The sequence below is a fragment of the Myxocyprinus asiaticus genome, chromosome 41, assembly GCF_019703515.2.
Source record: "Myxocyprinus asiaticus isolate MX2 ecotype Aquarium Trade chromosome 41, UBuf_Myxa_2, whole genome shotgun sequence".
NCBI lineage: Eukaryota > Metazoa > Chordata > Actinopteri > Cypriniformes > Catostomidae > Myxocyprinus > Myxocyprinus asiaticus.
In genome coordinates, this window is record NC_059384.1 from 16,235,721 (window position 1) to 16,257,095 (window position 21,375).

General features: G+C 40.8%; 1 protein-coding gene across 3 annotated transcripts; it reads right to left on the reverse strand.

Moving 5' to 3' along the window:
• Positions 1–1,690: 1,690 nt before the first annotated feature.
• LOC127431751 (basic helix-loop-helix domain-containing protein USF3-like) lies at positions 1,691–20,799 on the reverse strand. Of its 3 annotated transcripts, XM_051682277.1 has the most exons (8): positions 20,693–20,786; positions 20,350–20,443; positions 12,359–12,446; positions 12,204–12,269; positions 11,860–11,891; positions 11,254–11,336; positions 11,050–11,146; positions 1,692–10,123 (listed from the first exon to the last, which is right to left on the reverse strand). In XM_051682277.1, the coding sequence occupies exons 4-8, from the start codon at positions 12,248–12,250 to the stop codon at positions 3,234–3,236; spliced, it is 7,149 nt and encodes a 2,382-aa protein (XP_051538237.1). In that variant the 5' UTR covers positions 12,251–12,269; positions 12,359–12,446; positions 20,350–20,443; positions 20,693–20,786; the 3' UTR covers positions 1,692–3,233. The 3 variants fall into 3 exon arrangements, with proteins under 3 accessions (XP_051538238.1, XP_051538237.1, XP_051538236.1); XM_051682278.1 differs by lacking the exon at positions 20,350–20,443 and having other exon boundaries at positions 1,691–10,120; positions 20,693–20,799; XM_051682276.1 differs by lacking the exon at positions 20,350–20,443 and having other exon boundaries at positions 20,693–20,799.
• Positions 20,800–21,375: the final 576 nt, after the last annotated feature.

The following is a 21,375-nucleotide window of genomic DNA, read 5'->3' on the forward strand; positions in this document are numbered from 1 at the left end:
CACTGACTAAGAGAACTTAAAATAATCATTTTAATTAAAGAATATAGCTGTAAGCAGCAATTACAGGGCCAAGCACCAACAGGGCAACCACTGCACAACCCAAGTATCTCACAGAGCAAGCACAGATCACACTGTCCCTGGATGGACAGTTCAGTGTGCTATCCACTGCATCACACAGCCAAAACATTGCAGCTAACAATGGGACATAACAAGCTTGAATCACAGCCAAGCACAGCTGTTACAATGATCAACTTTATATTTATGTAAATTTTCAACAAAGATGCAAATCATCATTTGGTGGTGCAAAAGCCCCACCTCCATTCAGTAAGCACAATACAAAAGTATGTGAAACTACACACATTTCTAATGCATGAATTGCTGAGGTGGAGTTTAAACCAGGAACCTTCCATTTGACATTTCATGACTCTAACCACTGCCACATTCAGCCACTGGGCTAAAATTTAACCAAGAGGAACATACTGTGCTTAGAATTTTTTTTACACAGACAAGCACAACAGTCAATATGATCGACTTTGTATTCATGTAACTTTTCAACAGAGATCAAATTTAGAATTTGATTGTGGAACAGCCCTGCAACTATTAATTAAGCCGATACAAAAATCACCAGAACTGCAGAACTTTTTACAGAATGACTTGTAGAGGTGGAGATTTTGACCCACAACCTTTTGAACTATAAACCAGTGCTTTAACTACAGATAGCATTGTGATCAAATAGCCTTACAAATGCATAGGCTAGCATGCTAACTTATTAGCACGCTAAGCTAATGTTGCCCTTCGGATAACATTGTGATCAAATATCCTTATAAGACAGAAAACCCAACAGTTAGCTTGCTAACCGATTAAGCTAAGCTATCATAGTATGTAGCATGATAACCATGCTAAACAGACCATGTTCTTTTGAACTACAGGTGATGCTGTCTCCAAACTCCTAAATTCTTTTAAAAGATATCACTCCCTTATATTTCAGAAAAACACTAAGACAAAGAAGAACAAGAAGTATACCTGCAAACAGAAATTATCTGTGATATGCCCTGCAACTATTCAATAAACAAATACAAAAACCTCCAGTACAATATAACATCAACTCTAACACTGATCCAAGTGGGATTCAAACCCAAAACACTTGAAACTAGAAACCAGTGCTTTGACACACTGAGCCACTCAGTTAACATATCCACTAAATGGCAAAGAGACTTCCTGAGGTTAGAGTCAGCACACTAGTGTGGATTATCTTTTTAACTATAGGTGGCGCTGTCTAGAACTGCTTAAGTATCATCAGGACATGATATTGATGATGCATACCAATTTTCTTTGAAATCCGACAATGTTTTTAAAAGATATAACGTTTTTGATCAAATTCAATATGGCGGAGAGGCAATATAGCTGATATGGGGAACAGTGGTATCGTTGAAATCCTCATAATCCACAAAATCCACAGACACCAACCCCATGATTTTAGGACATGCAGTTCAAAAGTTACAGGCAAAAATAGCAATAGCTTTTGACCCATAGATGGCACTGTCGTGAAACTCTGGATGTGCCCTCAGATCATGGTGTGGATAAAGCATACCAAGTTTCGATGGGCCAAAGTGTTCCTGAGATACAGTCTCAAATCCGTTTTCACGGCTACCTCGTTAAATATGATTTTGCTTAACTTTTCAACAAAGGCAAAAATAAAAATGTGAATTTATTCAATCTGTGTGGCTCAGTCTGGAGATAATTTTGAGACCTTGCTTAGCAGAACTGGGTAATGTTTGAAGGAATAGTAGTGAAAAAACAATGAATGTCAATCCAAGATGGTGGCCACTGTCATGGGTGAAATTTTAATGTAAGGGGATGTAAGGGAATCAGCAAAAAAAAAGAATTGTGTCTAGGCCAAACAGTTCAAAAGATACATGCAAAAGAAAAGTGAATTTCTTACATGGTGTTGGTGCAATAGGGTATGTCCTAGAGACGGGGCCGTAGCTAATGGGGTGAAAGGTGGTAATGATTCTAGGGGCCCACAGGTCCAGGGAAGCCCACAACAAATTTTAGACTGTATTTTTTTTATTTGAAAGGGGCCCAGAACAATATAGAGTCAGGGGGCCCAGAATTCCCTGCTACGGCCCTGCCTAGAGACCCCAAATGTGGTATGGGGCTATTCATGACCACACCTATCAGTGTGCCAAATTTCAACATTTTCCTACGTACGGTTCTATGGGCTACCATAGCCTCCCTCTGGGGAGGAGGAATAATAATAATAATAACGAAAACAATAGGTGCTGCGGCACCTTCAGTGCTTGGCCCCTAATTAGATAGTGTGAATTCTGTCCTAAATATCACATGCTAGACTTTGCAATGTGAAAAATACAGATAAAACTGTAGGCTGTAGTTCATAGCTAATGGACACTAAGGAATGTTTTTGTTCAGCTATTTTGAGCTAAACTAATGCCAAAACAATCTTTAAAGGTACTGACATCTGGTGGATTTAACATGCTTTAACAAGCAATCTGAAAATTAGGCTTTTCAAAAAAATACAAAAATAAAGAGCAAACAGCTCAACACAATAACACCCTAAACAAAATTCAGAAAGGGAGAACAAAAACATTCCAAGATTTTTACATTAAAAACTTTAATAACTTTTCATTTTTACAAATATCTACAGACAATGCAATGTTTTTCATAAATAAGTAAAAGTTCTTTTGGAATGTTTTCTGCAGGAGAATTGATGTAAAAGAAAACAATTTTAAGCACTGGAAAAACATACTTTACAAAACAATTATATTTACTGTAGCATTAAATGCAGTTATATCCTTTTCAGCTGTGGCATTTTATACCTAGTTACTATTGTCGCTACAGAATAAAACAAGTTATAGAATGTTCTTCCTATTAAACATTGGGAGCTGCTCTTATGATAAAAAACCTGGAACAAATTGTACATCATGTAGAACCATGATAGCCCCAAATATCCGCAGAAAACCCAAGCAAAGGAAACTTACCAAAGGCTAACAGACATCACATGCAACATTTTACTGATTTTTCCCCCCCATTCATTTTGAAGTGATCATAATGTGGGAGCTGAGAACATTCCACACTTTAACTGCTTCCAAAGGATTAAAAGCCTTTCCGCCATGACTATCTTCTATAAATCCTTTTAATCATCTATAAAAGGGGTGAGAGCATTTAAATTTGGTGGGAGAATAAACAGAGACTATTTTCTTAATGCTGTTGCTTTAAACAGCAGAGGTCCCATCATGTCCTAGGATATGACTGATGTTGTGGGCTGGGCGATTAGATTGTTTATTTGAGTCTGAGGAAGTAGTGTTAGCAAGCGACAATAAAGGGGACATTGGCATAGAGGTGCCATCCGGAGGCATTGCTGTGGCAATTTCAGGGAATAAAGAAGTCAGGTTGAAGTTGGGTAAATGAGGTGGGATGCCTGAGGAGTTTGCAATTGGCATTGGTGTTATATCTGTGAGAAGAGGGAAACTGGCCTGTGCAAAGCCCACAGGTCGAGGAGGAGAAAGAATAGAACCAAAGCGGTTGTTCAATGGTGCACTGCCACTCTTGTCAGTGCTTGGACTTGTAAACATCTGATTGGAAAAATACTGTAAAGGAATCTCACTCGGAAGGCTAGGATGAGCTGCAGGAGAATATGATGGGTAAAATGATGGTAGAGTGTTCTGAGGTTCCACAGGAAGAAGGGATGGGGTGCGAGAGGCACTGGGCTGCGTGACTTGTGGGATGAAAGATGCATTGGCATTAATGGGAGGTGGTGGGTTCATTCCTCCTTCACCAATTAAGGGAAAGCCAAAATTCTGGGTGAGATGTGGGTCTGACACCAAATTGTTGTCAATGCTGACCTGTGCACCTTCTGACATGAAACGCACAATGCTACTTCGCCTAGCTTCACTTCCTGTTTGTGTACGGCCAAGGAGCACTCCTCCACTTGATGGAAGTGGCAGGGAACTTTCTGGTTCAAAAGGATTGCCAGGTCTCAAGTTTCCAGACCGTGGTCGGTCTGCAGGACGGATCTTTGTGCTTTGTGGATCTGGTCCAATATGGTGGGGGCGCTGACTAACCGCTGAGAGTGACCTGGTTGAGCCTTGCGTGCGTCCTGTGTCTGAACTGCTGTGTGGTGTCGGAGGATGGGGTGGACCTGCTCTTACAGGTAGACCATGCAAATTTCCACTCACCTGAGAAATATGGCCTTTGTTATTGTCCCCTAGACGTATGTTAGCAGCTTTCTGTGCAGGGTGCAAATTAGGACTAGAAGATTTAGCTTGAAGTTCTCCAGCAGAGGTCCCAGGAACACAGTTGTACTCTATACTCCCTGGGTTACAGCCCTGTGCTGCTCTCTGGTGCCCATTTTGCTCAGGAATATGTGGTGCCAAAAGACTTTGCATGAAGCTCTGGTGACATCCCTCTTGCTCTCTTGTCAACCCGGCTCCAATGTGCACACCTTGAGCAGCAGGATGTGGACCTGAATATGTCCCACGTGCACGCCCATCACCTATGGGTCCAGTACCCATTCTGAATCCTGCTTGTGACTGAGGACCTCTGTGCATCTGGGGTACAGACTTGCTGGACATGTCACCACTCCGAGACACTTGCACTTCATAGTTACTTAGCTGATGCCCACTAACCAGAGTCTTGAAAGGTCCACACTCTGGTATTCTCTGTGTGTCTGTGGTATTAGCATGGTCTGGGGGGAGTCTACTCTGAGAATTATGAGCAATATTTCCTTTACCACATGACGAGTCTACATAGCCTCGTAATTCTGACTGGTCCTGTGCACTGTTTCGAGGTGCTTGCAGATGCACTCCCATACGTTGTTCACCAGATGCAGTAGCGGGAGTCTTCCCTATAAGAGCCTCTGCTGAATAACTAGAGAGACGTTGGCGCTCCTGACGTGATGGAGTGCAAGCAAGATCTGAGGAACGAGAAACAGAATTGCTAGCCTGGGATGTCAACTGCTGTTCCAATGACCGAGACCCCATTAGTCTTTGCATAGCTCCATGATCCTGACCAGGTGGACGCTCTGGCTGACCCAAGTGGTTGTTTTGATGTGCCCTCTGACCTGCCTGTTGGGCCTCACAATTTTTGTCCTGTCTAGCCCCAAAGTGCTGTTGTTGCTGAATCTGCTGTTGAAGATGCTGATGACGCGAGTGTGAATTCTGTGGTGCCATTTGCTGCTGCTGTTGGTGTGATTGCTGCTGCTGTTGAATCTGTTGTGCTTTTTGTTGCTGTTGCTGTGATTGCTGCTGCTGTTGATGGTGCTGCTGTTGTTGCTGCTGATGCTGCTGGGATTGTTGCTGATGCTGATGCTGTTGTTGGTGTTGCGGAGGAGGCTGCTGTTGTTGTTGATGTTGCTGCTGCACGCCACTCTTTTCCAAATGGTGTTGCTTCTGCAGACCAACAGTTGGTCCTGTCTGCCCACCACGTACAACTCTCTTTTTGTGCACATGCTGGTCTTGCAGCAGGTTCCTCTGATGAATATTATGGATCTGAGATTCTGGCTGTGTGAGGTGATGCTGAAGCTGGTAAAGGTGCCTTTGTTCTTGCTGTTGCTGATGTTTGTGGTAGAGGTTTCCACCTAAGTTCTGCCCAGACTGTGGAGTGCTATGTTGTGCATGCCCTTGCTGGAGGTGCACCACACTTGGCTGAGTTTGTTCATGTGTTGGCACCTGGGTAGAGCAGTGTCCTTCAGTAGGGCGGAGAACAGTGCTCATGAAATTATTACCAGAAAACAGAGCTCCAACTCCAACAGAGTGATTCCTTGTCATAACTGTAGAAGTACTTGAGGACATCTGAGCAACCATCATCTGGACATGATCTGTAGCCTTCATATCTACTCTTGCAACATTCCCTGCTGGGCATGGCTTTGAACGCTTATTTGGAAGAATAAGGTCATCTTGGGCAGACCTTTTTGGCATATCCTTCTGATGACGTTCAACCATTCCAACACTGACATGAGTTCGCATCAGTGCATTCTTCAAAGGGGCATATTCATTGGGTTGAACAGGGCCAGAACAGGTTGGGGGAAGTTGAGAGGAAGACTGAGACACCATAATGGAAGCTTCCCTGGATGACGGAGCAGAGACCTGTTGTGCAAGATTAGGTGATCCTGTATAAGGTTGGCTGGAGCTTGGTCTGATGAGGTTATTAACATTAAGGCTAGTGACAGTAGTAGGCTGTGACTGCGAGTAAGCTGTTGTCTGTGGAAGTCTGGTGCCAACAGTGTCACTGGCCAAATGCTCAACTGGAGGACCTCGACCAGAGACCTGAGGTGAAGTTTTTGACATGGCTAAATCAGCCTGCTTTGTCAGTTTAACCTGTTGGTCGGTCATGCTCTCCTTGTTAGAAGGGGTTGGCTGCATTTTTGGAAGGTCCCACCCTGTAGCAGCAGTACTTGGGTTGTCAACACTGCAACCAGCAGCAGCCCTCTTGCCTGGGCTGTCCTGTTCAAATATGGCTCTGGCAGCCATAGCTAATATTTCCGCCTGTTCAGAAGTGAAAGTGAATGCGCCAAATGTACTTGCAGAGGCACTGATGTTGTGGCCTGCAGGGAGCAATGATGCAACAGAAAAGCCTCTGCCACCTGAACCTCCTGCCAGAGGTGAATCAGTCTGCCTACTATTTCCCAATGGAGGCTCAAAGGAATCATTGTCCATTGTACATTCCTGCTGTGGAGGAACTATGTCTTTTTGAGCAAAGGCACCTACTTCTGTCACATGTTTCTCTGTGGCACTTACACACTGTCCATCCTTGCCAGGTTGTGTATTTAAACCTGACTCAGTCAGCTTGAAGTCTGAACAAGTTCCATGGTTAGTGGCTGCCACAGATATATTCATTGCAGGTGTTCGTTTTAGGGATTTGAAATGGTCTGAAGCCTCTGGAAGCTGAACAGGTGCAGTTGACATAGTGGTGTCTGAGCAAGGAGTTGAAGTTGAGGATACACTAAATGATGACTGAATTTGAGAAGAGGTAGTCAACTCATCTCTTCTAGCAAACTTGCCTTGAATTTGTGAAATACTCTGACCTGGCATGATGGACACTGTTGGTTCACTCTCTATAGGTCCAAACTGTCTACTCGGTGTGGATACATCACTTGATACAGGGGGCTGGCAACGTACAGAATTAACAGATTTAACTATTGAGTTGTTTTGAGAAGAGCTTACCGTGGTCAGTGGAATGGAACTAGGTTTTGAGTCCGTTGACCTGCCATCATTACTGGAGCACACCTTACTGGCAGTCACCTCATTTTGACTGGCAGTTTCACTAAAAAATGACACGCTGCATATGTCGTTAACATTACCTTCTGATGAGGTAACTGACAAAGTTGCAACAGTGTCCACAGTGCTACATTGTGAAGAGAGAGCAACACTATCAGCTAAACAATTAAGCTGGGGCCCAGTATCTGGAGTATATATGCCTTTATTTAAGCGGTCACAACTTGAAGAAATAACTACACTACCTTGAGTAGAATTTACTGTTGAACTAACACTGCTAAATGTTGTATTGTTATGCAAGGGGACAACACTGATGGATTTTGCTTTGGTCTTTGAAATTTCTCCACCAGCCAAAGAGGGCTTGACAATAGATTCACTGCCATTTACTGAAGATGAGGCAGAATTGTCTGCTGATTTTTCACTGGAGGAACTGACACTAATGACCACAGAACTACTGGATGTAGAACTGACACTAATTGGGGTAGGTACACTCTGAGTTTTACTATCATGCCTAACCATATATTTACCTACAGAATTCAATGAATCAACATCTGTCGCTACAGTGGATGACTCAGAACATGCATCATTTGAAACAAACGCTTTACTTTTTGCAGCAATTCTCTGCAAACTTCGCCCAAGTTTTGGTTCTTTTCGTTTAACCAATCTGGTTCTTCTGACTGAGGTTTGTCTGGATTGGTTTCCAGAGGTCACACTACCTTTCTTTGGCAGGATTTTAACTGCACTGCCAGTAGGTGTTGATGGTATAGGAACAGAGGTGGAAAAAATAGTTTCAGCACAAGTGCTGACATCTGAACCACACACTGGAGGAGGTGGTTGCACAGTAGAGTACGAAGGTGGAGTAATCGTGTATATTTGCACATTGCTTTTACTTGAGATCTTCGAAATATTCTGACTAAGACTTGTTAGAGCACCTAAACAATTCATGGCAACACTGGAGGTGGGTTCCTCACAGCTTGGCTGAAGGATTTGAGTCACACTTTGACTACATTGCTGAGATTTCCCCTTATCTGGTGACTTTGCCGACTGCAAAACATAAACTTGTCCATTCACAGTGATAGTCTGAGGAGCTTGTGCTTGCAATTGCGTTAAGGGGCGTGGAAGAATGTGTACCAGCTGCTTTGTCCCAGATGCCTGCATGTTAGTTGCACTGGTAGGGTGTGAAGTGTTCATCTGACTTGAAAAAGTCTGGGTTGGAGTTGAAACAATGGCAGTGTGATGGCTCTGTGATGCAGGTGTCAAAGCAGGTGCCTGAATTATGACAATGTGCTGGCAGGGTGTCTGACTGGTCATATCTTCTCTGAGAGCCTGTGGTGCTGTACATGAACTTCCCTGTTGTAGAATAACAACATGTGCATTATTTTGAGGAGAGGATGTCACAGCAACTGGCATTTCGTCTGAATTCACCTGCAATACCTGCATTGTCTGTAACAATGGCAGTGGGGTAGCTTGAGGCTGAGGCACAAGAGCAGGTTGAGTTGGTGGATTTATGACTGGCTGATCTTGAGGCACCACACTGAGATGCAGTTGAGGCACAATGGCAGACTGGGCTTGGGGCACTACTGTAGGTTGCAAATGAGGCTGAGATGGCATAGCAGCCTGAATCTGAAGTTTAGGTTCTATAGTGGGTATAGAGTTGGCCATCGGAGCAGAGTTAAGTTGAGGTTTTGGTAATAGTGCTGGTTGTGCCTGAACAGCTGATTGTGGATGGGTTAAATGGACTGGCTGTTGTTCAACAGATGGCTGTTGGACAACTACAGCTTGGGACACAATAGCTGGCACTGATAAAAGTGAAGACTGTTCAGCTACTGCTGTCTGAGGGCGTGGAACAACTGCTGAATATAGCTGAGGAGGTCTAGGCCTAGATGGCTGAATAGGAATATATGTTTGTGTTGGTGCTTGCAGTTGCATCGGAACCTGTGGTTGTAACTGGAGAGAAACGGGCTCCTCCAGTTGTTTTGTCCCCACTGAACATACAGAGAGGTGCTGAGGATTCGGTTTAATGCTGGCACCATCTGTGACCAATGCCTGGGAGACAGGTTGAACTGTATTTCCAGCCAGTTGTAGTGTTGTCCATGTAGTCTGAGTGCTGCTAGTTGCACTGGTTCTAAGAAGGTTAGAGTTTGCTGGTAATATGGGGCATACAGATGGGATTTCAGAATTTTGCGGGAGTACAGTGGAGGCAGCAGCAGGAACTACTGAGTTACTGATCACAACTTGAGGCAGTGAGGATAGGCTTAGCATAGGCTTAAGTCTGAGAGGCATAGCTGGACTGGTTGCAGAAGTGAGACTGGGGGTTGGGTTATCTGGTTGACATTGTGGTGGGAGCGGTGTGTTGACCGCAGGTTGGGGACATAAACCTTGAAGTGTAAGATAATTCATAGGAGGGTTCAATCTTGGCGTAATCGGTGCCAAAGGAGAATATTGTTCCACCACTGTGAGACATGGCTTGGACACAGCAGGAATAAGAGTTGCTACAGGTATGTTGGCAGATGCAGAGGAGACTATAACTTTGCTTAATGGTGCTGCATTTGTAATACTAAGAGTCTGGCCTGTGCCCAATGAAATATCACATGATGGTTGGACCATTACAGCATTTGCTGGTTGTTTATCAAGGTGAGAAACTGGACTTGGTGGAATGGAAACTTTGCTTGTGGGACAGGAAGTGTTCCTACTGGAGTACACAATTATTCCCTTTGACATCAAATGAGTCGGAGTTACTTTGGCTACTTTTGCACAGCGCTGCTTCCCTTTCCAGTGTATAGTGGGGTCATCCAGGAAATTGATGCTGTTAGCTTTGAGGAGCTCAATGTAATGAGCACTTTCCTTGCGTAGGTCCTCCAGCTGGCGCCGTAATCGCTCTATCTCCTCTGCTGCAATGACACAGTTAACATAGACTTACTTCAAAATGGATGACTGCACGTAAGCTTACATAAATGCATGTCAGGGTTTTTATACAATACCTATACTAATAAGACAATATGCCCAACAGGAATTAGGGCTATACTGAATATTCACAATATAATTGCGATAATTTTGCTGACGATATAAACTGTCAAATACATTTAGTGAAAACTAAACTTATTTTTAAATAGATTTTTATTCAATGCCTTTAAACTGTTGAATATTCTTGGCTACAACGCCTTTTTGGATAAAAAGTCACTTTTGCCATTTTAGAGCAAATGCATAATTAGAGATATATATTGAATATCGTCAACAGACTGAAAAATATCAAGATATAATATCTGTAGTCATATTACCCAGCCCAAATAGGAATAAATAAATTTAAAAGAATACTTTACCAAAAAACTCTGTCATAATTTACTTCCCAGCATGTCATTTCAAACCTGTATGACTTTCTTATGCAATACATGAAAGGAGCTCTTTTAATAAATATCCCAGTCCCTCTTTTCAATACAATGGCAGTTGATAGTGCCGTAATTCCCTAAAGTATTATATAAGTAGTCCATGAACTTATGAAGGTAAAGGATAGGTTTTGGTGAGAAACAACCCAAAATGTAACACTGTGTCCTAACCAGGAGGAACGCCACGACACCTGATAAAAGGTATCTTTTCCATGTTAATCAGAGTTTTTTCCTTTCCAGTGACACACGACAGGGCATTCTATCTTTGAATTGGTTTCTATTTCTATATTCTGCATAAGAAAGTTAAGTTATTCCGGTTTGAAAAGACAATTTACATGAGTAAATTATGGCAATTTTCCTTGATGGTCGAACCATTCCTTCAATGCACCCAGAAAAGATATTCAGTTACCCACTGTAATGAGGTCATGACTCACCTTGGCCTTTTTCTCCCCCATTAAGCAGCATTTCATCATTTTGTCGTTTTAACTCAGTGATGTAACGAAAAGCCTCTTCCAGAATCATATTTTTACTCTATAAGCAGAAGCAAGACATCACCCATTAAGAACTTTGTAGGAACATTAATAAAACAGCACCTTTAAAAGCATGCTTAATTTTTTATTTTATTATGTGTGTATTACCTGTTTCAAGGCCTGAGAGCAAGGCAAAAGGTCTCCAATCCGATTGATACCAGCATTGATTTTCTCTTTACGGTGCCTTTCCACTGATGGATTAGGGAAATGAGGAATAAGATATAACAGTAATTAAAATAGGACTGTACAATTATGGGAAAAAAAAAAACATAATTGTGGATTATTTCCCTTGATAATGTCATTGCATTTGAATTTACTTTAATCAGCTTCTTTTGTGCTTCATGTATACCATATATGTATGCCAATGCAGCCTACACATCTAACACAAGCTGATAACGGTGTCCCTGAGTTAATTTGTTGTTTTAAACCTCAGTAAATCAGTACTTCAAATCAAGTGAATTTTAGACTGGCCCTTTTAGCAATATTGGCCCTTTTAACATACAGTTCTAATTTTGAATCATTTATGCACTATAAACAAGCAACAGACGTGTCTGTGATTGGTTGCAATGCTTAAAAATGCTGTAACTGTCACTTTTTACTCAAGTTGTAAAAGCAATCTTGATTATTTATTTGATTACTGTGCAGCCCTAATTGAAAATACAATCAGATTAAGAACAGTTAGTTACATTACTCTGTACCATAATACTTTCTCACCTGCATTATGAATCTCCTTGTTTTTCTTCCGCCTAACATTTCACAGAAAAAATAATCAGTAAATAACTTGAGCTCACAAGTAAATGAACCATAGACACACAAATAAACATCTGCACACTTCTTAACTAGCCATTTAAAACCACACTGCATTATTGTACAAATTTACTGAATTGACAAACACATATAATTAAATATTCCCAAAAAGCAGCAAATATTTATAAACATAAAACATGTACAGTCCTAGAAATGTAATTTAATAAAAGGAAAACAAACCATTTGGGTTTAATAAATTACAAATAACAGTTGGGACATTAAATAAATTCCAAGCAGGGATTGATCAGTACCGTGGCAGTTTAGGGTTATTTGTCTGACTCTGTACTATCTCCGGCATCCTGGCACACTCTTACAGCCTGTTAAAACATCAAAAACAACAAAAAATAAACCTTATAGTATACATGTAAGGGTATATGTTGAGGCTTGGGGACAAACAAAGCATTACCTTCAGCATTAAGTATGCAGTTATCATATGTGTGAGCTCAGTAATGTTGGAGACCACAGATCCAGGCACCTCTACGCTTCATAAAAAACTGCAGGAATGAGAGGAGACACAAAACACATTAAAATATGCTAGCTAACAGAAATGCCCAATAGTATCCGGTTTCATTAACCCTGTTGTCCTGGGCTAAACAATAAGGATTGGATGAGAGAGTTTTAGGCCAACTGGTGGAACTATCACTTGCCCAATTAGGCCAGTGCTGCATTGACACTGCAACCTACATTCGTTGAAGACGTACAATCTTGTACATGTGAGTTTATATCTTGAAAACTTTTATGTACTGAATATTATTGCTAATTCTGCAGATTTAAACTTGTCACAAAGGTAAATATATCCATCTTGCTAACAGAGGGTTTGTTGAAATTGTGAGAGTGACTTGTGTGTTTATAAATATAACATGGACTTATATTATAGCTGTATTTTTTTTTGTTCAACCCTTGAACCTGTTTTTCTTATGAAAAAATTAGCACTATGTATAAACATCATCATCTAGATTCAAAAATGACAACAAAAAAAAACAAAAAAACATTTGCACTTACACACTGAAACGAACATTTCAAGACTTTTGAAGTGATACAATCACTTTAAATAATGACATTTTTGGGTGAACTATAAGTTTAACAATGTCATGTATGGACAGTGCCAACCAATACATTGAGTAATGGCAAGATTTAGGTGAGAGAAGCCATTTCATTGCTGCCCACAGAAGGCACAAAGGAAAATCAAATTACAATATTCGAAAGGCTTTGTAATGGCAAAATAGGGGCAAGAAGTTCTTGTTCAATGCAGAACCAGGGAGGGGCTCTGTCAGGTGGAAGCGACCGATGAGCCAAATGTCTGAGACCGAATGCATAATAATAAAAAAAATCTTGGGTAGGCCTAGACCACCTTTGTCAATCGGCCTATGTAACTTATTGAAATGTAGTCTGGGGAGCTTACCACTCCAAATGAAAGACTTTGCTTTGCTCTCAAATTGCTTGAAATAAGAGAGGGGGACATCTACTGGGAGAGACTGTAGCAAGTAGAAAAATTTTGGAACATAGTTCATTTTAATAATATTAACCTTCCCAATCGTCGATAAATGTAATGAAGCCCACTTGTCTACATCGCTCGAAATCTGTTTTATTAAAGGGTAAAAATTAACTGACTAAAACAGACAAATTTGTTGGGAATAAAATGCCCAAATACTTAATGCCCTGTTTGGGCCACTTGTAGGCGCCTGGCTGGAAGGCCGTTACTGGACAGTACGCTGTCAAAGCCAAAGCTTCGGATTTAGACCAGTTGACTTTGTATCCTGAGAATTTGGAAAAGGAATGAATAATTCTGTGGAGGCAAGGCACAGATTTAGTAGGGTCAGAGATGAATAATAAAATATAATCTGCATAAAGCAGAAGCTTATGCGCCACGCCTCCCGCCGTCACCCCTGGAAAATCATCCTCCTTTCTTATCGCGGCTGCTAATGGATCCAGGGCAAGACAGAACAATAAATGGGGAAAGAGGGCAACCCTGACGGGTGCCCCTATCCAGAGTAAAATAATCTGAAATTAATCAATTTGTGTGTACCGCTGCTACAGGGTGTATATAAAGTAACTTGATCCAACCAATAAACGTACTCCCGAACCCATACATTTCCAAAATCTTAAAAAGATAATCCCATTCTACCATATCAAACGCCTTTTCGGCGTCAAGTGAGATGGCAGCGACCGGAGACTGATCATTCGCCACTGATCACATGATATTGTTGAAACGCCTGATGTTATCAGAAGAGCTGCGGCCCCGAATAAACCCCACCTGATCTATATGTATATGGAATGTCATAACTTAATCGGTTAGCCAAAATTTTAGCCAAAATGTTTACATCTCGATGGATCAGGGAAATTGGATGTTAACTTTTACACTCGTTTGGATGTTTGTCTTTTTTAAGAATCAGACTGATCCGGGCTTGTATCATTGTTGGTGGAAGCTTTCCATTCTTTAATGATTCAGTATAAACTTCTAACAAAAGTGGAGCCAGTTCTGTAGCATAGGATCTAAAAAATTCAGTGGCAAAACCATCTGGCCCCAGAGCCTTGCCTGTAGCTAAGGACTTAATTACCTCATCAAGTTCCTCCAGGGTTATCTCAGAATCAAGAGCGTTTTTTTGCTTATTCGTCAGTTTAGGGAGTTCTAATGGTTCCACAAAGTTTCTAATATCTGCATCAGTAGACGAAGATGTGGAACTATAGAGATCAAGATAGAATTCTTTAAAGGCATTATTAATATCAATGGCTGAGGAAAAAATTTCACCACCAGCAGATTTCACTGAGGGAATGCTAGAAAAAGACTCTCTCTGCTTTATATATCTAGCCAAAAGCTTCCCTGCTTTGTCCCCTGACTCAAAGTATGACTGTCTTGCCCTGAACAACCAAAACTCCACTTTCCACGACAAAATAGTATTATATCTGTATTTCAATCGGGTTAATTCTCTGAGACCATCAGACGACATTCGGCGCTTCAGCTCTGCCTCGGCACTTTTAATATTTCCTTCCAACTCCACGAGTTCTTGTGCTTTGGAGTTTTTGGTGAATGAGGCATACCGTATGATCCGACCCCTAAGAACCGCCTTAAGTGCCTCCCAAGCCACGCCCACAGAGGATACCGAGGACCAGATGGTCTCCATAAAAACATTGATTTCAGTCTTTAACATTTGTTGAAAATCAGGATTATGCGAAAGGGATACATTAAAGCGGCAACTATATGACTTCTTTTTCTCTGTATGTGGCAAGATCTCCAAGTTCACCAGGGCGTGATCGGAGACTAAAATGTTTCCAATTGAGCAATCCACAACAGATGAAATGAGGGACTTAGATAAAAAAATAAATAAAAAATCTAGAGTAAATCTTATGAACTGATGAAAAAAAAAATTATAATCCCTACCAGATGGGTTCAAAAGTCACCAGATATCTGCAAGACCAAGATTTTTACAGATCCTGTGAAGCGTCAGTGTTGCTCTAGGGGGCTTACACACTTTTGCTTCACTATGATCAAGGAGTGAGTCCATCAAAAGATTAGTCTCCTCCCAATATTATGTCATGAGAGATGCCAGCAGCTTGCAACATCCCATCAAGATCTATAAAAAAAGCCCCGATCATCAACGTTAGGTGCGTAAATATTAGCCAAAATCAACCTTTACCCCTGAATTTCTCCTAAAACAACAATGACGCTTCCTAATTTATCTTTAATCTGTTAGACGAACAGAATAGATAGACGAAATCTAGGGACAGACAACATCTGGAATCAGAAGAACGAAGAGTGCATGCTGGTGTATATGGATGCAGCAGATACATATATAACGAGGTGCCAGATCATTGAGAGCTTTGTATGTCAGGAGAAGAATTTTAAACTTAATACAGCATGAGACAGACAGCCAGTGAAGACTACACAAGATGGGAGTAATGTGTGCAGAACGCTTGGTGTTAGTAAGAACTCTAGCTGCAGAGTTTTGGATGTATTGTAATCGGGCAAAAGTTTTAGCTGGTAGGCCAGTAAAGAGGCAGTTACAGTAGTCGAGACGTGATGATATGAAAGCATGAACTAGTGATACTGCATCCTTCAAACTGAGAATGGGGCAAAGTCGTGCAATGTGACGTAGATGGAAGAAAGCAGTTTTAGTGATGGTTCTAATGTGGGCTTCAAAAGTAAGAGATGGATCAAAAGTGATTCCCAGATTCTTAATGGTTTTAGAGGGTTTGGTCAGATTTCCATCAATATTGACACAAATGTCAATATTTCTTATAAGTGTTTGTGGCCAGAAATCATGATCTCAGTTTTGTCAGCATTGAATTTGAGGAAATTACTGTTTAACCAAATTGTTACATCATTGATACAGGCAGTTAATGAGCTGATGACATGTGTTTCATCAAAACATGCGGATGTATAAATCTGGGTGTCTTCAGCATAGCAGCAATAACTGAGACCATGACGACGGATGATCTGACCTAGTGGAAGAATGTAAATTATGAACAGCAGTGGACCTAGTACAGAACCCTGGGGGATACCCTGAGTGAGGAACAGTAGGGGATTTGTTTTTCTTAATAGAGATGAAATATGGTCTGTTAGTGAAGTAGGAAGAAAACCAGGATAGAGCAGTGCCAGTAATACCAATATCTGAAAGTCGGGAAAGGAGTGTTCACACTGTATGCCACAAAAAAGCAGAGCTCAGGTCAAGCAAGATCAGAATACTGAGAAATCCAGAATCAGCAGAGAGGAGGAGATCATTAATAACATTTTAGAGAGCAGTTTCAGTGCTGTGGAATAGGCGAAAACCAGATTGGAAAGGGTCATAGAAATTATTAGCTGCAAGATGTGATTGTAATTGGGAGGCTACAACTTTTTCCAGAAGTTTAGATATAAAAGGCAGGTTAGAAATAGGACGATAGTTGCAGAGGGAAGATGGATCTAAGTTGGGACCTTTAAGGACTGGTGTAACAGCGGCAATTTTAAGATCAGTTGGGACAATGGCAGATGCAAGAGATGTGTTTATCATATGCGAAATAGGTGCCGAAATTACTGACTCACAGTGTTTAAGAAGGGAGGTTGAGGCAGGGTCCAACTGACAGGATGATGAGTTGGAATGTAAAATTAAAATCACTGACTGATGATGGGCTAGTGGGAGTGAAGGAGGAGAAAGGGTGGACAGGGTGTTCAGACAGACATTTTTGCAGAGGATCTTCAGAAATGGTTGACGTGAATGGAAAAAATTTTATCTTGAAAGAAGTGCAGAAATGAGTCAAAGTTCATCAGAGCTGTGCGAGTCCTGAGCCGGCAGGTGAATTAGCTTGTTCACCATAGCAAAGAGGGCTCTAGGTCTACAACTAGCTTTTTGGATGATAGAGGAAAAGTACATTGAATGTGCAGTGTTGAGTGCTGCTCTGTAATTCAGCTGTTGTTCTGTAAGAGATAATGAATGAACAGTGAGGCCTGTTTTTCTACAGAGTCGGTCAAGATGACGACCCACTCTCTTCAATGCCAGCGGTTCAGGAGTAAACCAAGGCGATTAGTGAGAAGAGAGCACCAGCTCTGTCTTGATGAGGGCGTGCACCTCAAGAGCAGCTGAGAGAGCTGAATTATAATTTGAGAGGATGTTTGAAGGACAGGACAGTTTCAAAGAGTCAGAAAGTAAGGGTGCACAGACAGAAGTGGAGAATGATGAGAGGTCGACTGCTTTTAGGTTGCGATAAGATACCACAGTTTTCTTGTATGACTTACAGCGAGGGAAATTAAATAAATTCTATAAGTTAAAATTATTAAACTAAGTAAGTGTTGTGCGTCAATGATTAAACAAAACAATTTTATATTAACTATAAGTTTTAGTGTTAAAGTCCTTGAAGTCATCCGAATTAACTGAGGAATTAACTGAGGAAATACATGTAGATGCATTGTCCTTTGATTTTGACCGATGAAGTCTTTTGTTAGTGGTTAATTCATTTTCTGTGTAGTTTAAGAGAGTGTTGTCCCTCCTTTGACAAAGTTGATATAGGTGTCATTCAGTGATGAGCATCGCAGTCCGGCTGGAAGCTTATGGCAGCTAATTTTGGTGAACATCCTGACCCCATGCTTCATGCAATGGCTCATGAAGAATCCCATGTCTTTGAGTTTGCATCAATTCATCCACTGTTAAGTCTGTCTTAGTAGACAGACTCATCTTTTAAGAGATCAAGGCTATTTATTACACTACTGGCTTGAAAGATGCACTCAAACTGGATCCAACCAGGATAGAGAGGGAAGTGGATGGCCCAGATACACAAAAACAAGACAACAAGTACATCAGAGTCTATAGTTAGAGAAACAAGACTCCTCACAGGTCCTAAACTGGCAGCTTCAATTAACAGAACATGCCAAACACCATCTTTTAGACAAGATTTTAAAAGAAAAAGCCACATCTGAAACTGCCAAATAAAAAGAAAAGTGTAAAATGGGCAAAATAGCATAAAAACTGCATGGTAAATTATTAGAAATGAGTTATGAATGAATGAGTCTAAGTTTGATGTGTTGAGATTTTGTTAGAAAAGTTTGATCGTAAAGTCCATGAGATGTGTTCTACAAACAAGTTACATCTTTGGAAAGTGCTACAGAGAGCACAGAATGAAACTTCATCTGAATATCTTAATAAACTGACTGCTAGAATGCCTGAGATGTCATTGCTGCAAGTGCAGGATTTGTGGATGAACAAAGTCTGAAGAATAGAGCTTCTTTTTTTTTTTTTTTTTTTTTTTAGCAGAAATAGTCATCTGTTACATTATGCACACAAACTAATAATTGACATATATAATTAATAATTATGTACAGTTGAAGTCAGAAGTTTACATACACTTAGGTTGAAGTTTTTTTTTTTTTTTTTTACCACTCCACAGGTTTAATATTAGCAAACTATAGTTTTGGCAGTCGTTTAGGACATCTACTTTGTGCATGACAACTCATTTTTCCAATAATTGTTTACAGACAGATTGTTTCACTTTTAACTGACTATATCACAATTCCAGTTGGTCAGAAGTTTACATACACTAGGTTAACTGTGCCTTTAAGCAGCTTGGAAAATTCCAGAAAATGATGTCAATTCTTTAGACAATTAGCTTCTGACAGGAGGTGTACTGAATTGGAGGTGCACCTGTGGATGTATTTTAAGGCTTACCTTCAAACTCAGTGCCTCTCTGCTTGACATCATGGGAAAATCAAAAGAAACAGATAGACAAGTATCTATATCCACAGTAAAACGAGTCCTATATCGACAGCAAGGAAGAAGCCACTGCTCCAAAACCACCATAAAAAAGCCAGACTAGAGTTTGCAAGTGAACATGGGGACAAAGATCTTACTTTTTGGAGAAATGTCCTCTGGTCTAATGAAACAAAAATGTAACTATTTGACCATAATGACCATCGTTATGTTTGGAGGAAAAAGGGTGAGGCTTGCAAGCCGAAGAACACCAACCCAACCGTGAAGCAAGGGGGTGGCAGCATCATGTTGTGGGGGTGCTTTGCTGCAGGAAGGACTGGTGCACTTCACAAAATAGATGGCATCATGAGGAAGGAAAATCATGTGGATATATTGAAGCAACATCTCAAGACATCAACCAGGAAATTAAAGCTCAGTCACAAATGGGTCTTCCAAATGGACAATGACCCCAAGCATACCCCCAAAGTTGTGGCAAAATGGCTTAAGGACAACAAAGTCAAGATATTGGAGAGGCCATCACAAAGCCCTGACCTCAATCTGATAGAGAATTTGTGGGCAGAACTGAAGAAGCATGTGCAAGGATGCCTACAAACCTGACTCAGTTACAGCAGTTCTGTCTGGAGGAATGGGCCAAAATTCCAGCAACTTATTGTGAGAAGCTTGTGGAAGACTACCCAACACGTTTGACCCAAGTTAAACAATTTAAAGGCAATGCTACCAAATACTTTCAAAGTGTATGTACACTTCTGACCCACTGGGAATGTGATGAAAGAAATAAAAGCTAAAATAACTCATTCTCTCTACTATTATTCTGACATTTCACATTCTTAAAATAGTGATCTTAACTGACCTAAGACAGGGAATGTTTTCTAAGATTAAATGTCAGGAATTGTGAAAAACTGAGTTTAAATGTATTTGGCTAAGGTGTATGTAAACTTCTGACTGCAACTGTACATACATACATAATTATTAAGATAAAAAGCACTGGAGAAAGTGAACTTTCTCGTCATTGAGAGTGTTTAATAAACTCGAAGGTCCTCAAGGCAGTGAAGAATCAAGCAGTACTGTCAAACGTTAGCAAAACACAGCACATACAGCCTATTATTAGTATTATACACAGAAACTACAGATTATAACCCCCCCCCCAAAAAAGCTTATTTCAAAATCTTAAGTCAAATACACATAAAAGCGCAACAAGAAATAAAGCCTTAGTTTGACTTGCCTGTAACCAGTACATGTGAAGCTCCATAACACTGGACTGGCTAGCAGGCGTAGCTTGTTAGCTTTGAACTTAGACTGAAACTACCTGTGTTGTTCTGAGTAGAGTAATTAAACATAACAAAGAGTGAGGCGAACATAATCAACTGCACATAGCACAGTGCAACTCAAAGAGTAGCTGATTTTGCATGCTCTTAAGGTGCAAAGATGGCTTTAGTTGTTAAGTGACAGTGAGCTAACACGACAGCTAACAACTCTGCCTAGTTTTCGATTATTGAATAACAAATTGTATCACTACCATCTTTCTCACGACGTGTCAGCAAGACTGTCAAATACGTAGGACCTACCGATAGCTTGTCCATCCTCTGGACTGACGATAAGCCCTTCTAAACTTTGTTGATCCTAGGCAATTTACTCCATCTGTGACCTAGCATACAACTGCCAGTCACAAAACAATGAGGCGGGATCTTCGTTTCGACCAATCGTAGTGAAGGCGAACAAGACTCCAACCAGTCAGATCACGAGCTCATGATGGAGGGGCCGTCATTGTTGGTGAGGTAATCAAGAAAAGCACATAACGCATGAAAGTATTAGGCCGTTCACACCGCTGTGTTTTTAATTGTTTACCTATGTAACATGCGCTAGACGGATGTCTTTGACCGTTCCGCCACGTGTTTTAGACGCCGTGTCGAGTTGGAAAGAACTTAAACTGTTAAAAACGCTTTCCGAAATGCTGTGTATAGCTTCTTTTTTTAGCGTAAAAACACGTTCGGTGTGAACGCCCCCTAAAGAATATTTGTTGTTTTGCAACATTTTGAACTTTGTAACCTAGTTATAATCACCATCATCTCACTATTAAACTAATCTTGTCAGCATAGAGATGGGTTGCTGAAATGTTAAAGGGATAGTTCTCTCATCATTTACTCACCTTCATGCCATCCCAGATGTGGATGACTTACTTTCTTCAGCAGAACACAAACGAAGATTTTTAGAAGAACATTTCAGCTATGTTGGTCCTTTGTAAGTGAAT

Coding starts and splice junctions, on each gene's coding strand:
- LOC127431751 (XM_051682276.1), bottom strand. CDS start 12,250: ATGCCGGAGATAGTACAGAGTCAGACAAATAACCCTAAACTGCCACG. Junction 11,892..12,203: donor AATAACCCTAAACTGCCACG/GTACTGATCAAT, acceptor GTGAAATGTTAG/GCGGAAGAAAAACAAGGAGA. Junction 11,337..11,859: donor CAAGGAGATTCATAATGCAG/GTGAGAAAGTAT, acceptor CTAATCCATCAG/TGGAAAGGCACCGTAAAGAG.